The sequence below is a fragment of the Hevea brasiliensis genome, chromosome 13 (assembly GCF_030052815.1).
Source record: "Hevea brasiliensis isolate MT/VB/25A 57/8 chromosome 13, ASM3005281v1, whole genome shotgun sequence".
Classification (NCBI taxonomy): domain Eukaryota; kingdom Viridiplantae; phylum Streptophyta; class Magnoliopsida; order Malpighiales; family Euphorbiaceae; genus Hevea; species Hevea brasiliensis.
The window spans coordinates 68,368,874-68,386,232 of NC_079505.1; the positions used below are offsets into that span (position 1 = coordinate 68,368,874).

Below are 17,359 nucleotides of genomic sequence, written 5' to 3' on the forward strand. Positions count from 1 at the left end.
TGTTAGGGTTGAATAGATTGGCATGCCAAGAACGGATGAGATTAACAATACTGCTTTTAGCTTTTATGCCTGGATACCATTAGCAGGCATCGAGTGTTCAATGTGGTTATCTTTTATTAATGTTACTTTGATGGCTTTTATGCCTAACTACATAGCTTACCCAGTAGGCACCGATGTGTCTGACGGTATGATAGCCTGAGGCACCGAGTGTCCAACGCCAGTATAACCCGCATATCTTGTCTAAACAGTTTGATTATAAGTTACTTAGGCACTGAAATAAATTAAAGAAGCTGAATATCAAGATAAAGAAAAAGAAATATGAAAAGAAATAAATGTTCCAAAAAAAAACAGAAATTTGACATCACAAGTTCTGTTTTCTTTTAAATAATTCGTGATTAAATTAAATATGTGTTCTCTTATATTACTTCAAATATGAGTTATTATTTTTATTTGTATATTGTATTTCCATTTTACTATTGTACCACTAAGCAAAATTGCTTAGCGTGATAATTTTTCTTTATGCAAGTACTATAGATAAGACCAAGTAGATATCAGACTGGGATTTTGAGATAGATCTACTTGTCACCTCATCATACTATTTTGGTAGGGCTCACGGTTCCAAAGCAATGTATATTTCACATATTGTAATTAAATGTAAAACTTGTAATTAAGTTTTGAGTTTGTATAAAAATTATGTAAACTATGTACATTGAGTAAATTAAGGGAATGAGATAAATCCATGTATGGAATGGATGTGAATAATATGAAAACATGATTTATGATATTAAGTAGTTATGAAATTGAGATTATATTATTAAAATATTTAAACAGGTAAATATTTAACAGGTAATTTTCACTTAAAATTTTCATAATTAATTTATAATAAACCTAAAGTGACAATTAGTTAAAGGAAAATAAAACTAGGTGTTCTGGTACAGGTCGTGACATTACTTTGCTCAGTTACACAGTAAATCAAGTAAGAGAGTGTTATAAATTTAATTATTTTAATTAATTTATTATCGAATCAAAAGCAATTAATATGATAATTAAAAAAAATGTTAAAATTACTAATAGATAATAATATTAAATTAAATATATTTCTATTAAAATAATCGAATTCTATCAATTAAATTCGGTTATTCAATTGTCGGGGAATAATTCTCTCTCTTTTAAAAAAAAAAAAAAAAGAAGCTGTAATAGGATAATTCGCACCCTATTATCCATGACCAGGTTAAGATGAGGACCCGACCCAAGTAAAATGCCCTAAGCCCTATTTCACGCGGAGGGTCACTCGCTTCCTCCGGTCTCAGTATCGAAGCAAAGAATCTACCACCTGTGCTCTCTCTCTCTCTCTCTCTCTCTCTCTCTCTCTCTCTCTCTGAGTCTTCCAAGGGGTTAACGATGGATTGGGAAAGCACGGAGAAAGCGTCCATGGACCGACACGCACCACAGCCCACCTCCTCCATTCCAGCAACTGAAAACACTGTCTGGGCAGATGCTTCACCCCTCCTCGAAGCCGCTTGTAGAGGTTGATGATTTGCTTTCGATTTTTCCTCTCATTAATCATCAATCTTATTGTTATCGACTTTTTTTTTTAATGAAAAGAAAAATGGTGAGCAGACTAACTACAGAATGAGCTAAGTAGTTTTCTACTTCTCTTTGATGGTGTAAAGCTGCGATTCTTTTATTAGTTTGCGATATTAAGTAGATAAAGAAAAGTCTGCTCTTAATGGTCATTCTACTTGTTGGGTTTTGTTAAAATTTGCTTCTTTTCATTTCTCGGTTAATGAATATGGCATTAAGAATTTGTGTTAAATCCATTTTTCTTCAGGTGGTACATTATGTAGAGGCTTGTGCTTCTGACTAATTGCCTTTCATATTGATCTGATTTTTTTTTTTTTTTGGGTATTCTGCTATGATATTGCTTTTTAATCACTGCCAACTGAAACTTTGTAGCTTGTCTGCTCTGATGTGAGGGTGTTAATGTTTAGTTATTGATGATTCACCTTCTTTGTTCTAATGTTTGGTTACAGAACTTCGAGATGGAGAGCTCGTTCATGGAGAGAATTTTAATCTTTTTGCGGCCATGTCTGCTTTAGAGGTATTCCTATTTTTCCCCTACCAATGAATACTGAAGCTCCTATCACCAAATGATAATAAACTATTATGACTATGATAGCAAATGATTAACCATTCTGTTGCACATTTGCATTTTGAAAAAAATTCTTTTTAAAATTTTTTAGAGATTATAAGCACTCAATGTTCTCAGTCATGCGGCTTCCTAAATATAAGATGCAACATTGGGAGGTTAATTCTCTCCCCTCCCCTTGTGGTGGTCCAATCTTCCACATGGCTCTCCAAGTAAAATTAGTTTTATCTGAAATTCTGAATGCAATTATTTATTTATGTCTAATATACACAATGTTGGCTAGGGGTTTTCCCCATGAGTGTTTGTTGTTTTTACTTTGTCAAATAGTAAAAGCAAACTTAAATTTTTGCCATCTATATTTTCTTTTTCGTTTTAATTAACAATAAGTTATGCTCTTTGACTTAAGTCTTAGTGTTAATTGTTTCTGTTAGATAATGGACCCAAAGATGGATTCAGGTATCATCAGTAGATACTGCTCTGTTGATGAAGCAATTGAAGACGGTGCTGCTCCAATTCCTATTAGCTTTGATAAAACCGTTGATGTTCAATGCATCATTGATATCGTGGACTATCTACTGGCATGTGAGGTATTGTAGTATTATTTCCAGTATGGAGTTTATCCTATATGACAGGTACGTGTATCTTAAACAACAATTTCATATTGTGAGAGACACTGGGGCATGTTGATGGATATTAAAATTTTTGTTTTTACCATTTAAGTCGAACTGATATATGTCTAAACAAAAGAAGAAAGAGGAATAGCATACTTCCTTACAAAATTTGAAGTTTGCATCAGTGTCATGTGGCTGTTCTTTTTTTAATAAGCGAAACCCTGTTTATTGCAATTTCAATATTAATAATATCTGAGTAATGTGGTTCTAAAATGCTTCTCTTATTCTTTTGTTCATCAAAACTTAATTATACTTATTTTCAATACCCATTTATCTCGTTTATGAAAAGATGAAGTTTTTACAACCTTAGAGAGGACTCCAGTACCACTGAGCTAAAGCTCATTAGTGAAGCCAAGGTTCTTTTATTTATTAATTATAGAAAAATAGAAAAAGAAAAAAAAGGAAGTAAAGATTAAGAAAAATGTTAGATACATTAATTTTATGCAAGTTCATATACCTATTTGCAGACATGCACACATGTGCATGTGTGCCATGCGATGTCTTCTCTTGTCTATTTTTAGTGGCTGTTCCCATTCTCATGTGTTCTCGGATATGGAAATTATAAATGCCCCTGGGTCTTGGCTCATGTGGTAAAATAATGGAATGGTATTAGGGAACATCTTAAATTTAATTCTAACCAATAAAGAATGAGAAGATTATTTCTGAATAGCAGTCTTCATGGCAGGCAACATGGCACAAGGGTCACTCTTTGGCACAAACTGTCTTTTCTTGCATCTATCTTTTGAGGCCTGATAGGACAGCATCACATGCCTTATTGGATTCTTATTGCAAAGTCATTCGTGCAACATGCAAAGCAGTTGTTTCAGTTGTATCAGATGCACGCACACATGAAGTAATGTATTCCAACAGCTCTTTGGCCTCTGTTTATTTTGTGAGATAATTATGTATCAGTTTTACCATTAATTCATATATGATTGATATCTTAATGTGAAACTGCATATACACCCTTATTACAAAAGATGGCACTTAAATTTTATTTTTAACTAATGTTCTGATGAAAAATGCTTATAGATTCACTATTCACTTTATTTGTTTCTTTGGCAGGAAGAGGATCTTTTTACAATGGCATATGGTCTTCCTCTTAATGAGCATGGAGATGATAAGTGCTTATCCTTGTTAAATGCCGTCGAAGAAAATATTTCTCGCCAACTGCGTGCTTGTAAAGCCCCGTCATCCAAAAGAAAAGTATTAGAGGGTATTTATCTCAGTATGCTCAAATTTAATAGAAGCAAAATAATCAAGATTCAGGAGAATTGAATGTAATAATAATGGTATTCATTATTCACTTTTTTTAGTTTCAATTGATAACCAAGATAGGCCATTTTGTAACCAAAAAACCTTGGATTAGAAAACTTTAATATGTTTGAGGTTATGGTGTACTCAACAAACTGATTAAAAAAAGAAAAACTTTTATATCAAATGGGTCCTTTCGTGGTCATTGAAGACTTTTTTCCATAATTTGTTAATTTGTCATTGCATAGAAAGATTTTTGTCCAAGGTATCCTTGACAAATAGGGAGGCGTTAACTTTTTGAATGCCAATAAAGAAATATAAACTTATTTACTTTGGCTTTGTATGTCTCTTTCATCCAAAGACTGAACTTGAGGTCAAAAGACTCAAATGGAGCCATTGGAGTTAATCTAAATGCTGATTAGCAATTACAAGGGATAACCGATTGCCATGTTGAAAATTTCTCTTGCAAGTGATTAGTGTCATGTAATAGGTCAAATAATTTACTAGAAAGCCACACTTCAAATGCAAAATCCTTAATTTTAAGTTTTAAAAGTTCATGTAATATCCTTCATTTGCTCACACTAAAAATGCCATTGACTTGTATTGTATTTAATAATTATTCTTCAAAGTTTTGAGCACCATATACTGAAGATCATGCTATAGCAACCATTTTTATCCCAGTTGCTGATAAAAGTGCCTATATTTTCTGTTAAATCTGACCCTCACTAGATGCTGCAATGTAGAAAGCCTTGGACACAAGGGCACTCAAAGTTTCTTACTTCTGTTGAGCTATTTTTATGGGTTGACTGAAGATCTCTTTGTAGCTCGTTAGCGCATCATTTTTTATGTGCCTTCTTGACTACTTTTCATTACTCTGTAGCTTCATTACTTTCATTACTCTATGAGGTTTCTGCTATTTGTAATTCACTCATACATGACTATATTATTATTACCATGTGAGGCTAATGTTATTGATAGATAAATCGTATGTCATTTTTTTTTCCGAATAAGCAGCTTGTGATTATGGTCTGATGCCAATTAACAATATATTAAGCATTTTATCTTGGTTAAATGTTGTAATCTTGTTGAAACAGATATAGAGCCATTACAAGCTAATATTGATCTGGAGGAAGGCTATTGCAAAGCGTTGTTGTGCCGCATACGCTTTCGTAAGGTCTTATCCTGTGTTTGCTCTTTTAAGTGCTCTGGATGATATGGACTCTTGCCTGTGCTTTAAATTTCCCTCCTTCCTTTCAGTATTTTTGCATACTACCCCACTTATTATTGTATTTATTTCTTTTCCCATTGTCACCACAGTTCAAATATTGGTTGCTACTTTTGTATGTGATCATATTTAGGGGTTTTAAATCCTGCATCAATGCCAAAAATTATAGTGAGAAGGGGGTCCAAAAATAATTCTTTGATTTCAAATATTGTTGTAATTTTGGGTGTGTAGAAAGAGATGATTCTCATTAATTTCAATTAATCTGTACATGGGTATATATATACAATTGATTCCTATAATTGTGTTCTACTAATTAGGAAGAAATCCTAAATAAGAAATCCTAAATAGGAATACAGAATACAGAATATACAGAGAAATAATATAGTGATTGACTTTCTATAACATAGTGATTGATTTTCCATAACACTCCCCCTCAAGTTGGAGTATAGATGTTAATCATGCCCAACTTGTTACAAATGTAGTCAATCCTAGCTCCATTCAGAGCTTTTGTGAAAATATCTCCTAACTGCTCTCCAGTTTTGATGTGTCCTATTGAGATGATCTGTTGTTAAATCTTTTCACGAATAAAGTGACAATCAATCTCAATATGTTTGGTTCGCTCATGACACACTGGATTAGAAGCAATATGAAGAGCAGCTTGATTATCACACCACAATTTCGCAGCCAGGGAGGTCTTAAAACCTGTCTCATCTAGTTATTGAAGTATCCACATTACCTCACATACTGATTGTGCCATGGCTTCGTATTCGGATTCAGCACTAGATCGAGAAACTACACTCTGCTTCTTGCTTCTCCAAGACACCAAATTTCCTCCAATAAAAACGCAATATCCAGTAGTTGACTTCCTGTCAACCTTAGATCCAGCCCGGTTGGCATCTGAAAAACATTCAACATTCAAATGTCCATGATTACCATATAGCAAACCTCTTCCTGGAGCGCCCTTCAGATAACACAAGATTTGTTCCAAGGCTTCCCAATGAGCAACAGTTGGGGAAGACATAAACTGACTTACCACACTAACGGCATAAGCAATGTCAGGAGGAGTGACTGTAAGGTAGTTCAATTTTTCTACCAATCTCCTGTATCTCTCTGGATCTTCAAACAACTCACTATCCCCTGCTAACAGTTGTAAAGTTGGAGTCATTGGTGCGCTACAAGGTTTAGCACCTAATTTTCCTGTCTTTGTCAATAGATCGAGGACATATTTTCTTTGAGAGAAGAAAATACCCTTCTTACTTCTCATAACTTCGATACCCAAGAAATACTTTAATAATCCCAAGTCTTTGGTCTGAAATTGAGTTTGGAGGAAGGTTTTAAGAGATGAAATACCTGCAGAGTCACTCCCAGTGATGACAATGCCATCCACATAGACTACCAAGAGAATTAGACCAGCCTCAGATTGCCTATAAAATACTGAGTGATTACACTTATTCTTTTGCATACCAAATTTCTGTACTGCTTCACTGAATCTCCCAAACCATGTCCTAGGACTTTGTTTCAAGCCATAAAGAGACTTCCGAAGCCTACAAACTTTACCCAACTCTCCCTGAGCAACAAACCCAGGTGGTTGCTCCATATACACCTCCTCCTGAAGATCACCATGAAGGAAAGCATTCTTGATATCCAATTGATGCAGGGGCCAATCATATGTAGCTGCTAAAGAGATAAACAAGCGAATAGAAGTAACTTTAGCTACAGGAGAAAAAGTATCAGAGTAATAAACCCCATATGTTTGAGCATATCCTTTTGCTACAAGGTGTGCTTTTAACCTAGCCACAGAACCATCAGGATTTACCTTTATTGTAAATACCCATTTGCAACCAATAGTTTTCTTACCGGTGGACAAAGGCAATAGTTCCCATGTACCATTAGCATATAAAGCCTCCATTTCCTCTTTCATAGCATCACACCAGCCAGGATGAGACAGTGCCTCACCAACAGTATTAGGGATAGGAACAGAGTCTAAAGAAGTAACAAAACACTGAGAACAAGAAGACAATTGATTATAAGAAATAAAAGAAGAGATAGGGTAAGTACATGAACGTTTACCTTTACGAAGAGCAATGGGTAAGTCTAGATCAGAATCATGATCAGTATGAGGTACAGGATCTCCCAACGAAGTAGCTGGTGGAGGATCTGAGTTAGGAATCTCCAATCTCCTGGAATAAACATGAACAACGGGAGGTCGAGTAGGTCTAGAGACAGAAGGAACAGGCTGTGGGAGAGGACTAGACATTGGTTGTACAGTATATATTAAGAGATCATCCTCCTCCCCCTGACTCTCATACACAGATGATGGAGGAAAAAATGGAGTGGACTCAAAAAATGTGACATCTATAGAAACAAGATAACGATTAAGAGTAGGAGAGAAACAACGGTACCCTTTTTGGAGCCGGGAGTACCGAAGGAAAACACATTTGAGAGATTTTGGATCCAATTTAGTAACCTGTGGACGAACATCACGCACAAAACAGGTACAACAAAAAATACGGGGTTCAATAGGGAACAAAGATTTTGTAGGAAACAAAGCAGTATAAGGAATATTCCCATTAAGGACAGAAGACGGTATACGATTGATCAAAAAAACATATCGTAGAAACTGCATCCGCCCAAAAGTGTTTAGGTACTTTCATATGAAAAAGAAGAGCACGAGTTACCTCAAGAAGATGTCGATTTTTTCTTTCGGCCGTGCCATTTTGGGATGGGGTATCCACACAGGAAGACTGATGAAAAATGTCATTTTGTATCATATAAGGCTGAAATTGTACTGAAAAGTATTCTTTGGTATTGTCACTTTTTAATATGCGCACAGAAATATTAAATTGAGTTTTGATTTCATTACTAAAGGAACAAAAGATAGAAAATAGCTCAGAACGATTCTTTATTAAATATAACCAGGTAACACGAGAGTAATCATCAACAAAAGTAACAAAATAATGAAATCCAGTTTTAGATGTAACAGAACAAGGACCCCAAACATCAGAATGAACTAACTCAAAAGGGGATGAAGCCCATTTATTGACTCTAGACACAGAAGGCAAACGATGATGTTTTGCAAACTGACACGACTCACATTCTAGTACTGATAAAGACTGAAATTAAGGATACAGCTTCTTCATGGTAGACAAAGAAGGATGACCCAATCGACAATGAGCTTCAAGAGGTGTTAAGGTACTGGAGCAAACAAGCGACCGCAGTACATGATTTTCCAGAATGTGAAGACCACCTGACTCGCGTCCTCTACCAATAATCTGCTTCATCGTAAGATCCTGAAACAAACACTGGTCAGGAAAAAAGGAAATAGAATAATTTAAGGTACGAGTAAGTTTACTAACAGAAAGTAGATTAAAAGAGAATTTTGCTAGACACAAAACAGAAGACAAAGAAATTGACGAAGTCGGGTTCGCAGTTCCAGAACCCATGACACAAGAAGTAGAACCATTAGCTAAAGTAACAGTAGAGGAAGTGAGATTAGACTGAAAAGCAGATAGAAGACTAGAATTACCTGTCATGTGATCTGTCGCACCAGAATCAATAACCCATTTGGATGAAGAAGACACAAGGCATGTTAGTAGAATTACCTGACTCAGCGATCGCAGTGACAGGGAAACTGGTAGGCTTTAGAGATGCTTGATACTGGGAAAATTGTGCAAAATCCTCTGCAGATACCAAAATAGTTTTCTCAGAGGAAGATACTGTAGAATTCTCTGCTGCCATATTTGCCATCTGTGATCGTTGATTTTTTCTCTGAAGTTGCGGACAATTATATTTTGTATGGCTAGGCTCATGGCAATAATAACAAATGACTCCTCTTTAGTCCTGATTAGAATTAGCCTCTCCATTACGCTGATTACTTCTGTTGCCTATAATTCCTCCTCTACTCCCTCTTCTATCACCCTGTTGTCCATTTGGATTATGGCTAATAAGAGCACTGCTGGCAGGCTGTGAAGATTGAGTACTCTCTGTACGAAGGACCCGTGTGAACGTTTCATGCAAAGAGGAAATCTAAGAACTGGAGAGAATCTGAGATTTAATAGTCTCATATTCTAAAGGAAGGCCTGCAAGAAAACTCATAACAGCCAGTTGCTCCCGTTGAGCCTGCTGAACTTTCACATTAGGGCTAAAAGGCAACAATACATTAAGTTCCTCATATACCCGTTTAAAATCCATAAAATAAGCCGTGAGAGACTTATACTCTTTCTCAGCATGGTATAATGCCTTACAAACATCATAAATACGGGAGATATTCTCTTTACCAGAATACAGAAAATCTAAGTAATCCATCAATTCCTTAACAAATTCACAGTGATTAATTAAACTAATTACCTCACTATGAATCGAGTTTCGAAGCTTCAAAAACAACCGAGCATCCTCCCTTAGCCAAGTTTGTCGTGTATCATCAGTGGGTGGATCTTTAGTAAGGTGATCATCCTTATCAATGCTACGCAAATAGACCCTAACAGTCTTACTCCACTCCAGGTAATTCGAATCATTAAGTTTGTGTTCCGTGATATTAGTCATCACCGGAATCACATCAGAAATAACATTCTTATTGTCTGCCATTTGTTGAGATAAAGAAAACTAACCGAAACGCTAATCCAAAGTGCTTATAGCAGCAAAATAACCCAAAATCACAAATCAAGCAAATACCGAAATAGGATCTGAGAGTCAAACCTCAGAAGTCCTTTAATGGTATACTATACTGGATCAGGCAACAATACACAGTGGTGGAATGAGGGGGTTGAGGCGACGCTGGCGATGTTGATCGGGATCGAAACGGCCGGTCGGCGGCCAAGGTCTCTCCTGAGCTGGGTAGTGAGAACAAATAGTCATCCTAGATTGATGACCTGCTTTGATACCATATAGGAAGAGATGATTCTCATTGATTTCAATTAATCTGTACATGGGTATATATATACAATTAATTCCTATAATTGTGTTCTACTAATTAGGAAGAAATCCTAAATAAGAAATCCTAAATAGGAATATAGAATACAGAATATACAGAGAAATAATATAGTGATTGACTTTCTATAACATAGTGATTGATTTTCCATAACAGGGAGAAAAAAAAGAAGACTTTTTTGAAATATTATCTTTCCTTTTCACTTTTTCATCCTTTTCCATTAGTTTGATCTCTTAATCCGCCACGTAGATTGAGGAAACTGTTCATACTTTGTGTATGTAAAATTTGAAGTCCGTTAAAAAGTTCTTTTAACAACCATTAAGCTTTAGCTCAGTGGTATTGGAGATTGGAGTCTCTCCAAGCCTACGATGTCTCAAGTTCGAGTACTAGTCGAAGCCAATTGTACCACAAAAAAAAAGTTCTTTTAACAATCGCCTGTTAATACTTTTTTGTTTTTTCTTTCTCTCTCGTCACCTCCCGTTTGTAAGGCATCAGTAATCTGTATTGATGATAGGATTTTTGTACATATCTGTAATTTTATTATCTACTTTTCCTTGTTTATCTTAACTGTTTATGTAAATAATCTTAAATGTCACTATTTTATTTCTTCTCTCAGGTTATGTTTGTTTTAGCAATTGCATCCACTTTTAGCAAATATGGCTTATAAGTCTAAGTTTATTTGGTTTTTCCTTCTATCATCTATTTGGTTAAGCTTTATTGCATTTTATGTATATCTTTATGATATTTATTGGTCTAATTATGTTTTTACCATTTTTCTTCCTTTGCTTTCAGCATTTTCTTCATGTTCTCACTTGTATGAAGCGACCACAAGGTAGAGGTATGGAGTTGGCCAGAAAACATATAGCTGCCTGCATATCAGAGCTAGAATCAATTTATAAATCAGCAGAATTCCTTGCGTCAAATGCTTGTGGAACTTGTGAAGATGGTATGGAAGATAGAACAACCGCCTCTGGTCATCAACCAATTGGGTTTGACTCTAGTTTAAATAGTAGAATTTCTGCCCCCACTCCACCACGCTCAATTAAACTTCTTAGTTGGAAAAAGGTGACAACTTTTATTTATAGTGGCGTGCCTATTTGTATGTTATTTTATTATTGAAGTATTTGTTTTTGTTCTGTCAGGCAACTGAGTACTTCGAAAAACTTCTTCATGATCTAGATTTTATATGTTCCTACTCGTTGGATCCATCTCTGGAAGTTCTTTTGCGCTTTCTGGTTCAGTTTCAAAAGTCTCAACCTGATTTGGTTGCGAGAGCACATCTCCAGGTTTCTCTCTCTCTCTCTCTCTCTCTCTCTCTCTCTCTCCTTTTTTTTTTTTTTTTATTACCTTGCAATTGGTGGTCTATTACAGCTTTCTTTATATGGTAATTTGCTATTTGGTCCCTGAGTTTTGACTCATATTACAGTTTGGTCCTTGTGTTTTCAAAATTAAACGATTTAGTTCCTTACTTATGTTTTCGTCTTCTGTCCAATATTGCTTTTAGTTTAATTGAAAAGACAAATATATCCTTTATTCATTTAAGGGAAATTTACTATTTGTTCTTGGGTTTTGACTGATATTATAACTTGGTCTTTGTATTTTAAAAATTGAATGATTTAGTCCTTATATTAGATAATTGCTGAAATTATTATAATTTGTTTTTTTTTTCTTATTAACTTTGTTCTTATTCAATTTTTTTTTGAATTCTTTTTATAGAACAAAAAGAATTAATTTATTTGATAATAATTAATTTTAATTGAAAGGAAACATAAGTGAGAGATTAAAATGTTCGATTTTCAAAATATAGAGACCAAATCGTAATGTCGGTCAAACTTCAAGGGCCAAACAGTAACTTTCTCTTAATTGGGTTGGGAAGGATTTGAATGAGGTTGATGGACTTGTTGACGGCAGAATGTAGAGAGAGATGGAGAGAGACAAACAGAGCTTAAAGAGAGGGAGGAGAAGAGAGATAGAGAGAGAGGAAGGGGGAGGGGGGGAGAGAAGGAGATGATTTTAGAGAGATAGAGAGAGTGAGAGAGAGAGAGAGGAGGGGGAGAGAAGAGAGAGATAGAGAGTGTAGAGACTAGAGAGGGGGAGAGTGTGTGTGTGCAGAGAGACAGAGAGAGGGGTGGGGCGGAAGAAGAATTGAAGGTATTTTGGTCATTTGGCATTTAATTAATGGCAATTTAAACTCAATTTGAATGGAGGGACATTTTTGTTGATGGAATGGAACCTGGGGGAGTAAAGTGTTTCAAATTGAAAATAAGGGGACCAACTGGTGTTTTTTGACAAACCTCAGAGCCAAATTGTAAATTGCCTATGTGCACACACACACACACACTGTTGTTTTTCTTTTTATTGTTGCTTTATCATTTTTAGGATGTTAAACCCTTTCAGACAGCAATTATTTCTAGTTATCTTGGAAAAAAATTTTCAGCTTTACTTCTTATTTTTCTGATATACTGATTTTATTTATTTATTTATTTTTATGGACTCTGAATGTTTATAACTTGTAAACAGCTTCTGCTGGTTCAAGATGGGAAACTTTATGGGCGGGATCCTATCTTTGCTGTCATTACTAGGGCAGCAGGCTTGCCTGAGGTTGCAAAGAACCATGATATTCAGAAGAATGAATATATTATACAACTAGGACAGGTAAAGACATTTATTATATTTTATTATAATATCTTCGACTTCTCTTTTTTTTTTCTTTTTTTTTTTTTTATCCTCCTTGGATTGTTGTAAATTTATTGTTTTAGCTGTTGTGTCAGCTGAATTAATTTGGGTAAAGTCAATGGAAGCACTGTTTTTATGTTTCAATATCCAAGTTTTGATGAAAGTTCAGGGCAGATGATGCTGCATTATTTCAAGTACAACTTAAACTGGCATGTTGTGGATTGGGAAGGGCAGCTTTTTGGATACTCCATTTAATGTGGGTGCCATTTTGTGTAATGCAGCTAGTGATCAATATGCTCAAAATTCTTTGTACAAATGCTGCATGGCAAAGGCGTAAACTTGGAAAAATTTTACAGGATTGGCGTGTTATCTATGTACAGGTGGTTTTATTCTCCTTCAAACATGCTGCTTTTCTGTGTGTGTACTTGTGCATTTGTATCAGAGAATTAACAAAAAAGCTAACTGGTCACAACAGTGACTATTCGTTTGGAGATGATTTGCAATTTCTGATGGATAGCATCTCTTTCAAATTTCTCAAGCTGCAGCATCTGATTTAACATTAACTATATCTTTTTCCTGACTCTTTTGATATCTATTTACATTTTGTAAGAGGAATGGGATGTTACCTATTTTTCATTATGGCCCAGTTCTTGTTTATAGATACTATGTTTTAACTGGTGGTATTTCTGGTAAAATGTCCTCCATTGGGTCCCTATCCCACTGCTACCCTTTTCTTGTTCAACTGTTTTAACTTTCATCCTTAATAATGTTTTTGCAACTTAGTGAATTCTGTGCACTTGCACCTATTAAGTTAAGACAACATATAAGCAACCATATTTGCTAAAGACAGATAGACTAACATTTTATTTCATCTGTTGGCTAACAGCTAGAACTTGCTTTTACTAAGGAGTACAGAGAAGTCTCAAACACTTCAGATGATGAGGTATAATGCACTTTGTTGGGTGTTAAGCTTATATATATGAGGAAAGTATCATTCCACCTTTAAACCAGCAACATTTTGAACATGGTTGGATCTATACATTACCCAGTGTTTATTACTGATGATGTTTTTAATTCTTTAAGGAAAGAAATTTCAAAATCATCATTATCCTTGTGAATAAAACATTTATTTGAAACTGAAACTATTGTGATAAATCACTGCATAATGTCTAGTGTTTTGAAACTACCAAAAATAGTGAATTGCGGATTTTTAATTGGGTGAACTCATATAGTTAAAGGAAACTAGTTATTGGGAGTGTTATAATTTATCTTCTGCTTAATTTGGTTTAGGCTATTGCTGAAATGTTGTCTACATTACACTTGTCAATGTCACTGCAAGATTTGCTAAGACAAAACTTACCAAAAGGAAGATGCAACTTTGTCCATGCGTGTCTAAAAATATTTGCCCAGAATTATATTCTTACAATGGATTCTGGTAACTTTTTGGTTTACATGAGAGGGAGATTGTTGGATTTGTTATTGGTTTGATATTCTTGGAAGTAACTTGTTATTAGTCTTCTGCTTTATGCATTCTAAGAGTTTTGTTGTCTGCTCTAGGTTTATTTTCCATTCACTATATGTCATCACACCTTTAATGCTCTTTTGTTAACGTGGTTAGAGACGAATTTATTGATTTTGCAGAGCATATCTGTGAGAATATTTAAACAGATCCTTGTTTGGGTGGAGGAGCAAACTTACTGGATTGCTCACCGATTTCTCATGCTGGGTTTTGAATTAGATCTCTATGCACCCGGTGAATATTGCATGGTATATTGGTATTTTTATGTTATCTTAATCAAGCTTGCGGAGAAAACACATCTTAAGATGTCAGCAACTGATGGCACTGGTAGGTATACCTACTCTTTTACTTGTTTGACTTGTGATGATGGTAGTTAGTAGCTAATGAATTATGGTACACATGAAATTTACATAAAAGAAAAATAAATTTTTCTGAATCACTTCTTTGTTGGTTTTACCTGAGTACAGAAATTCAGAGGAAAATAAAAAGGAAAAGTTAAAAGAAAGCTTTCTCATCCATTGAGTGTATGCATGGATATTATGCTTTCTCCATAGTAGGGTGTTTGGTTCTGGTTCGGTTCGGGGTTTGCTTAGGAATTGGAACCGAACCAAAATTTCGGTACGGTTCTAGTTCGGTTCTTCATTGTTTCGGTTCTGGTTCAGTACAGTTCTAAGTTCTTTGGTTTTGGTTCGGTTCTCGGTTCTTAAAATAAATTTATATAATTATTTCCTTAAAAAGTCATACTTGACTTATTATTTAAGTTTTGAATTGAGTTATTAATACATAATATATCATATAATATATATTTCAGCTATACTTAAATTATATAATCTTTAACCATAAGATGCATGCATAATTTAGGATTAAATATAATATAATATAATAGTATGAATATATCATATAATGTATATTTTAACTATTTATTAATCATATAATATTTAACTATAAGATACAAATATAATTAAGAATATATATATATATAAGATAATAGTATATTTATAATTAAGAATTATAAGGTAATTTAATGTATTTACAACAAAAATTATTAAGAAAATATAAAAAAATGAAATATAATATTAGGTTGTATTTAGTTCATAATTATATATACATATATAAATATATATAATTATATTGAAAGTATATAATACATTTAAAAAAAAACATAGAAAAACATATGTATAAATTCGGTTTTCGGTTTGGTTCTGGTATGATTCCGGTTCGGTTCTTAGTGAAGAACCAGAACCGAACTAAAGTATCAAAATAAATTTGGTTTGGTACGTTTTCTATCGGTTTGATATGGTTATTTGGTTCGGTTTGGTTCCCCTAAGAACCGTGCACAACCCTACTCAGTAGACCAGGAATTTGACTCATAGTTCAGAGTAATTTTGAGATAGACTTGTGCCAAAGGGATTCGACTCCTTGGCCAGTTCATTTGTAGTTTGACCATGTTGGAAAAATAACAAATCTGCATGTGATTGTTTCTACGCTTCTAACGTTCTATTTCTACCAAAACTTATGGTGCCAACTGGTTTCATTCATGTACATCTTTTAATCAGCTAAAAGAAAGGGAAAGAAGAGAAAGGATTCTCCAAAGGATCTGGCAAGAGAAAGTCGGATTCCACATGCAGTCTTGTTTCTTCAGTGCCAGATATGTCTTGCTGAAGGGCTCACACTGGTAATTATGCCATCCCCCTTAATTAGAATGGTGTGAGAATAATCTGCATACCAGCTATTTGATGAACTTTGGGATTTTAGTTGGATTTTAACCCATATATGTAGATTTCTAAACAGAGTTTTCCAAAATTTGTTGATGTGAGCATTTCTATATGGTGAATGTGAGAAACAGATGCTGTCCATTCTTCACATTATGTTTTTTTGCTTCGTCATTGTCATGTCAAATGCTCTTAAGGATTTTTTCCATCTTTCCAGCTGCTTGCTGCTTTGAGGAATGAGCTGAAGATTTTACACAGTCCAAGCCCATTCAATTCTGAGCATGAGGTAGAATTCATACTGTCTGTATGCATACGGTTTATTTTTCTCTTAATAAAGATTAAAGTGTGACTATGATATATAACATAATGTTGGATTCATTAACTAGATGACTGCCCCCTTTGAAAGTAACTGATATGTCTGTGCTGTGATCATGTCATTTACCTTCTGGGGCAGAACACTTAGTGTAATTCATCTGTGAAAATCAAATCATTTCCCTTTCGGAAGCTACCATGTTACGTCTCTGTTATGTATTGTTTGTTCTAACAGTATGTACTATTTCCTCCAGAGATTCATACAACATTTCGAGCTTCTACAGAAAGCTTGCATTCCTGACCATGTTTCATATCCATCATTTAAGGAATCTACAGCCTATGCTCGTTTCTCTGTGAGTAGTCTTTTGACATTTGACTTATTATTGTTTCCATGATCTTTCCTTGTGCAAAGCCCAACTAATTTATCTGTATCTCTATTCTCTAGACCATAGTCATGTATAATTATTTCAAGGATGCTCAGAAGATTGCTAAGGAAATCAAAAGTAGTTTTTCCAATGACCCAGACAGATTAGCTGAACTCCGCAGATTGGAGCTGGTTGCAGAACACAATAGTGTTGCCCTAAATGTCATTTGTAAGGTGGGAGCCCTTGACCCATCACTGAAGGTTTCTCTTGAGTTCATCCACCATCCGTGCTTCGCCACTGCTGTCGTTAAGAGATCTTGAAAGTTTCTTCCCAAAAAAAAAAAAAAAAAAACCCCAATTTTGAAACCCGTAACAGGTTGGCATTCTAGTCAGGCAGTATAGCAACTGTAACATTTGTAATTGTTTTAGATCAATTTTCTCAAATTATTGTTTATATGAATTCCATAATCTGAAACATGAAAAAGAAAAATAATAAAAAGCATTGTTTATTTGTTGGTTTATTCTCTTGTCCCTTTTAGGTGGGGTGGGG

At 34.7% G+C, this 17,359-nt stretch overlaps 1 protein-coding gene across 1 annotated transcript; it reads left to right on the forward strand.

Annotated features, from left to right (window-relative positions):
- The first annotated feature begins 1,236 nt into the window (after positions 1-1,236).
- LOC110660059 (uncharacterized) lies at positions 1,237-17,330 on the forward strand. The gene is made up of 16 exons (XM_058132130.1): positions 1,237-1,528; positions 2,034-2,101; positions 2,581-2,736; positions 3,506-3,673; positions 3,886-4,036; positions 5,169-5,248; positions 11,019-11,291; positions 11,369-11,512; positions 12,747-12,881; positions 13,184-13,282; positions 13,789-13,845; positions 14,544-14,748; positions 15,978-16,096; positions 16,351-16,419; positions 16,700-16,798; positions 16,891-17,330. The coding sequence occupies exons 1-16, from the start codon at positions 1,402-1,404 to the stop codon at positions 17,128-17,130; spliced, it is 2,190 nt and encodes a 729-aa protein (XP_057988113.1). The 5' UTR covers positions 1,237-1,401; the 3' UTR covers positions 17,131-17,330.
- Positions 17,331-17,359: the final 29 nt, after the last annotated feature.

Excerpts from the sequence above, each read along its gene's own strand:
- LOC110660059 (XM_058132130.1), top strand. The coding sequence starts at position 1,402 with ATGGATTGGGAAAGCACGGAGAAAGCGTCCATGGACCGACACGCACCA. Across the intron at positions 11,292-11,368 it reads AACTTCTTAGTTGGAAAAAG|GCAACTGAGTACTTCGAAAA; the intron begins GTGACAACTTTT and ends TTGTTCTGTCAG. Across the intron at positions 16,097-16,350 it reads TTGCTGAAGGGCTCACACTG|CTGCTTGCTGCTTTGAGGAA; the intron begins GTAATTATGCCA and ends CCATCTTTCCAG.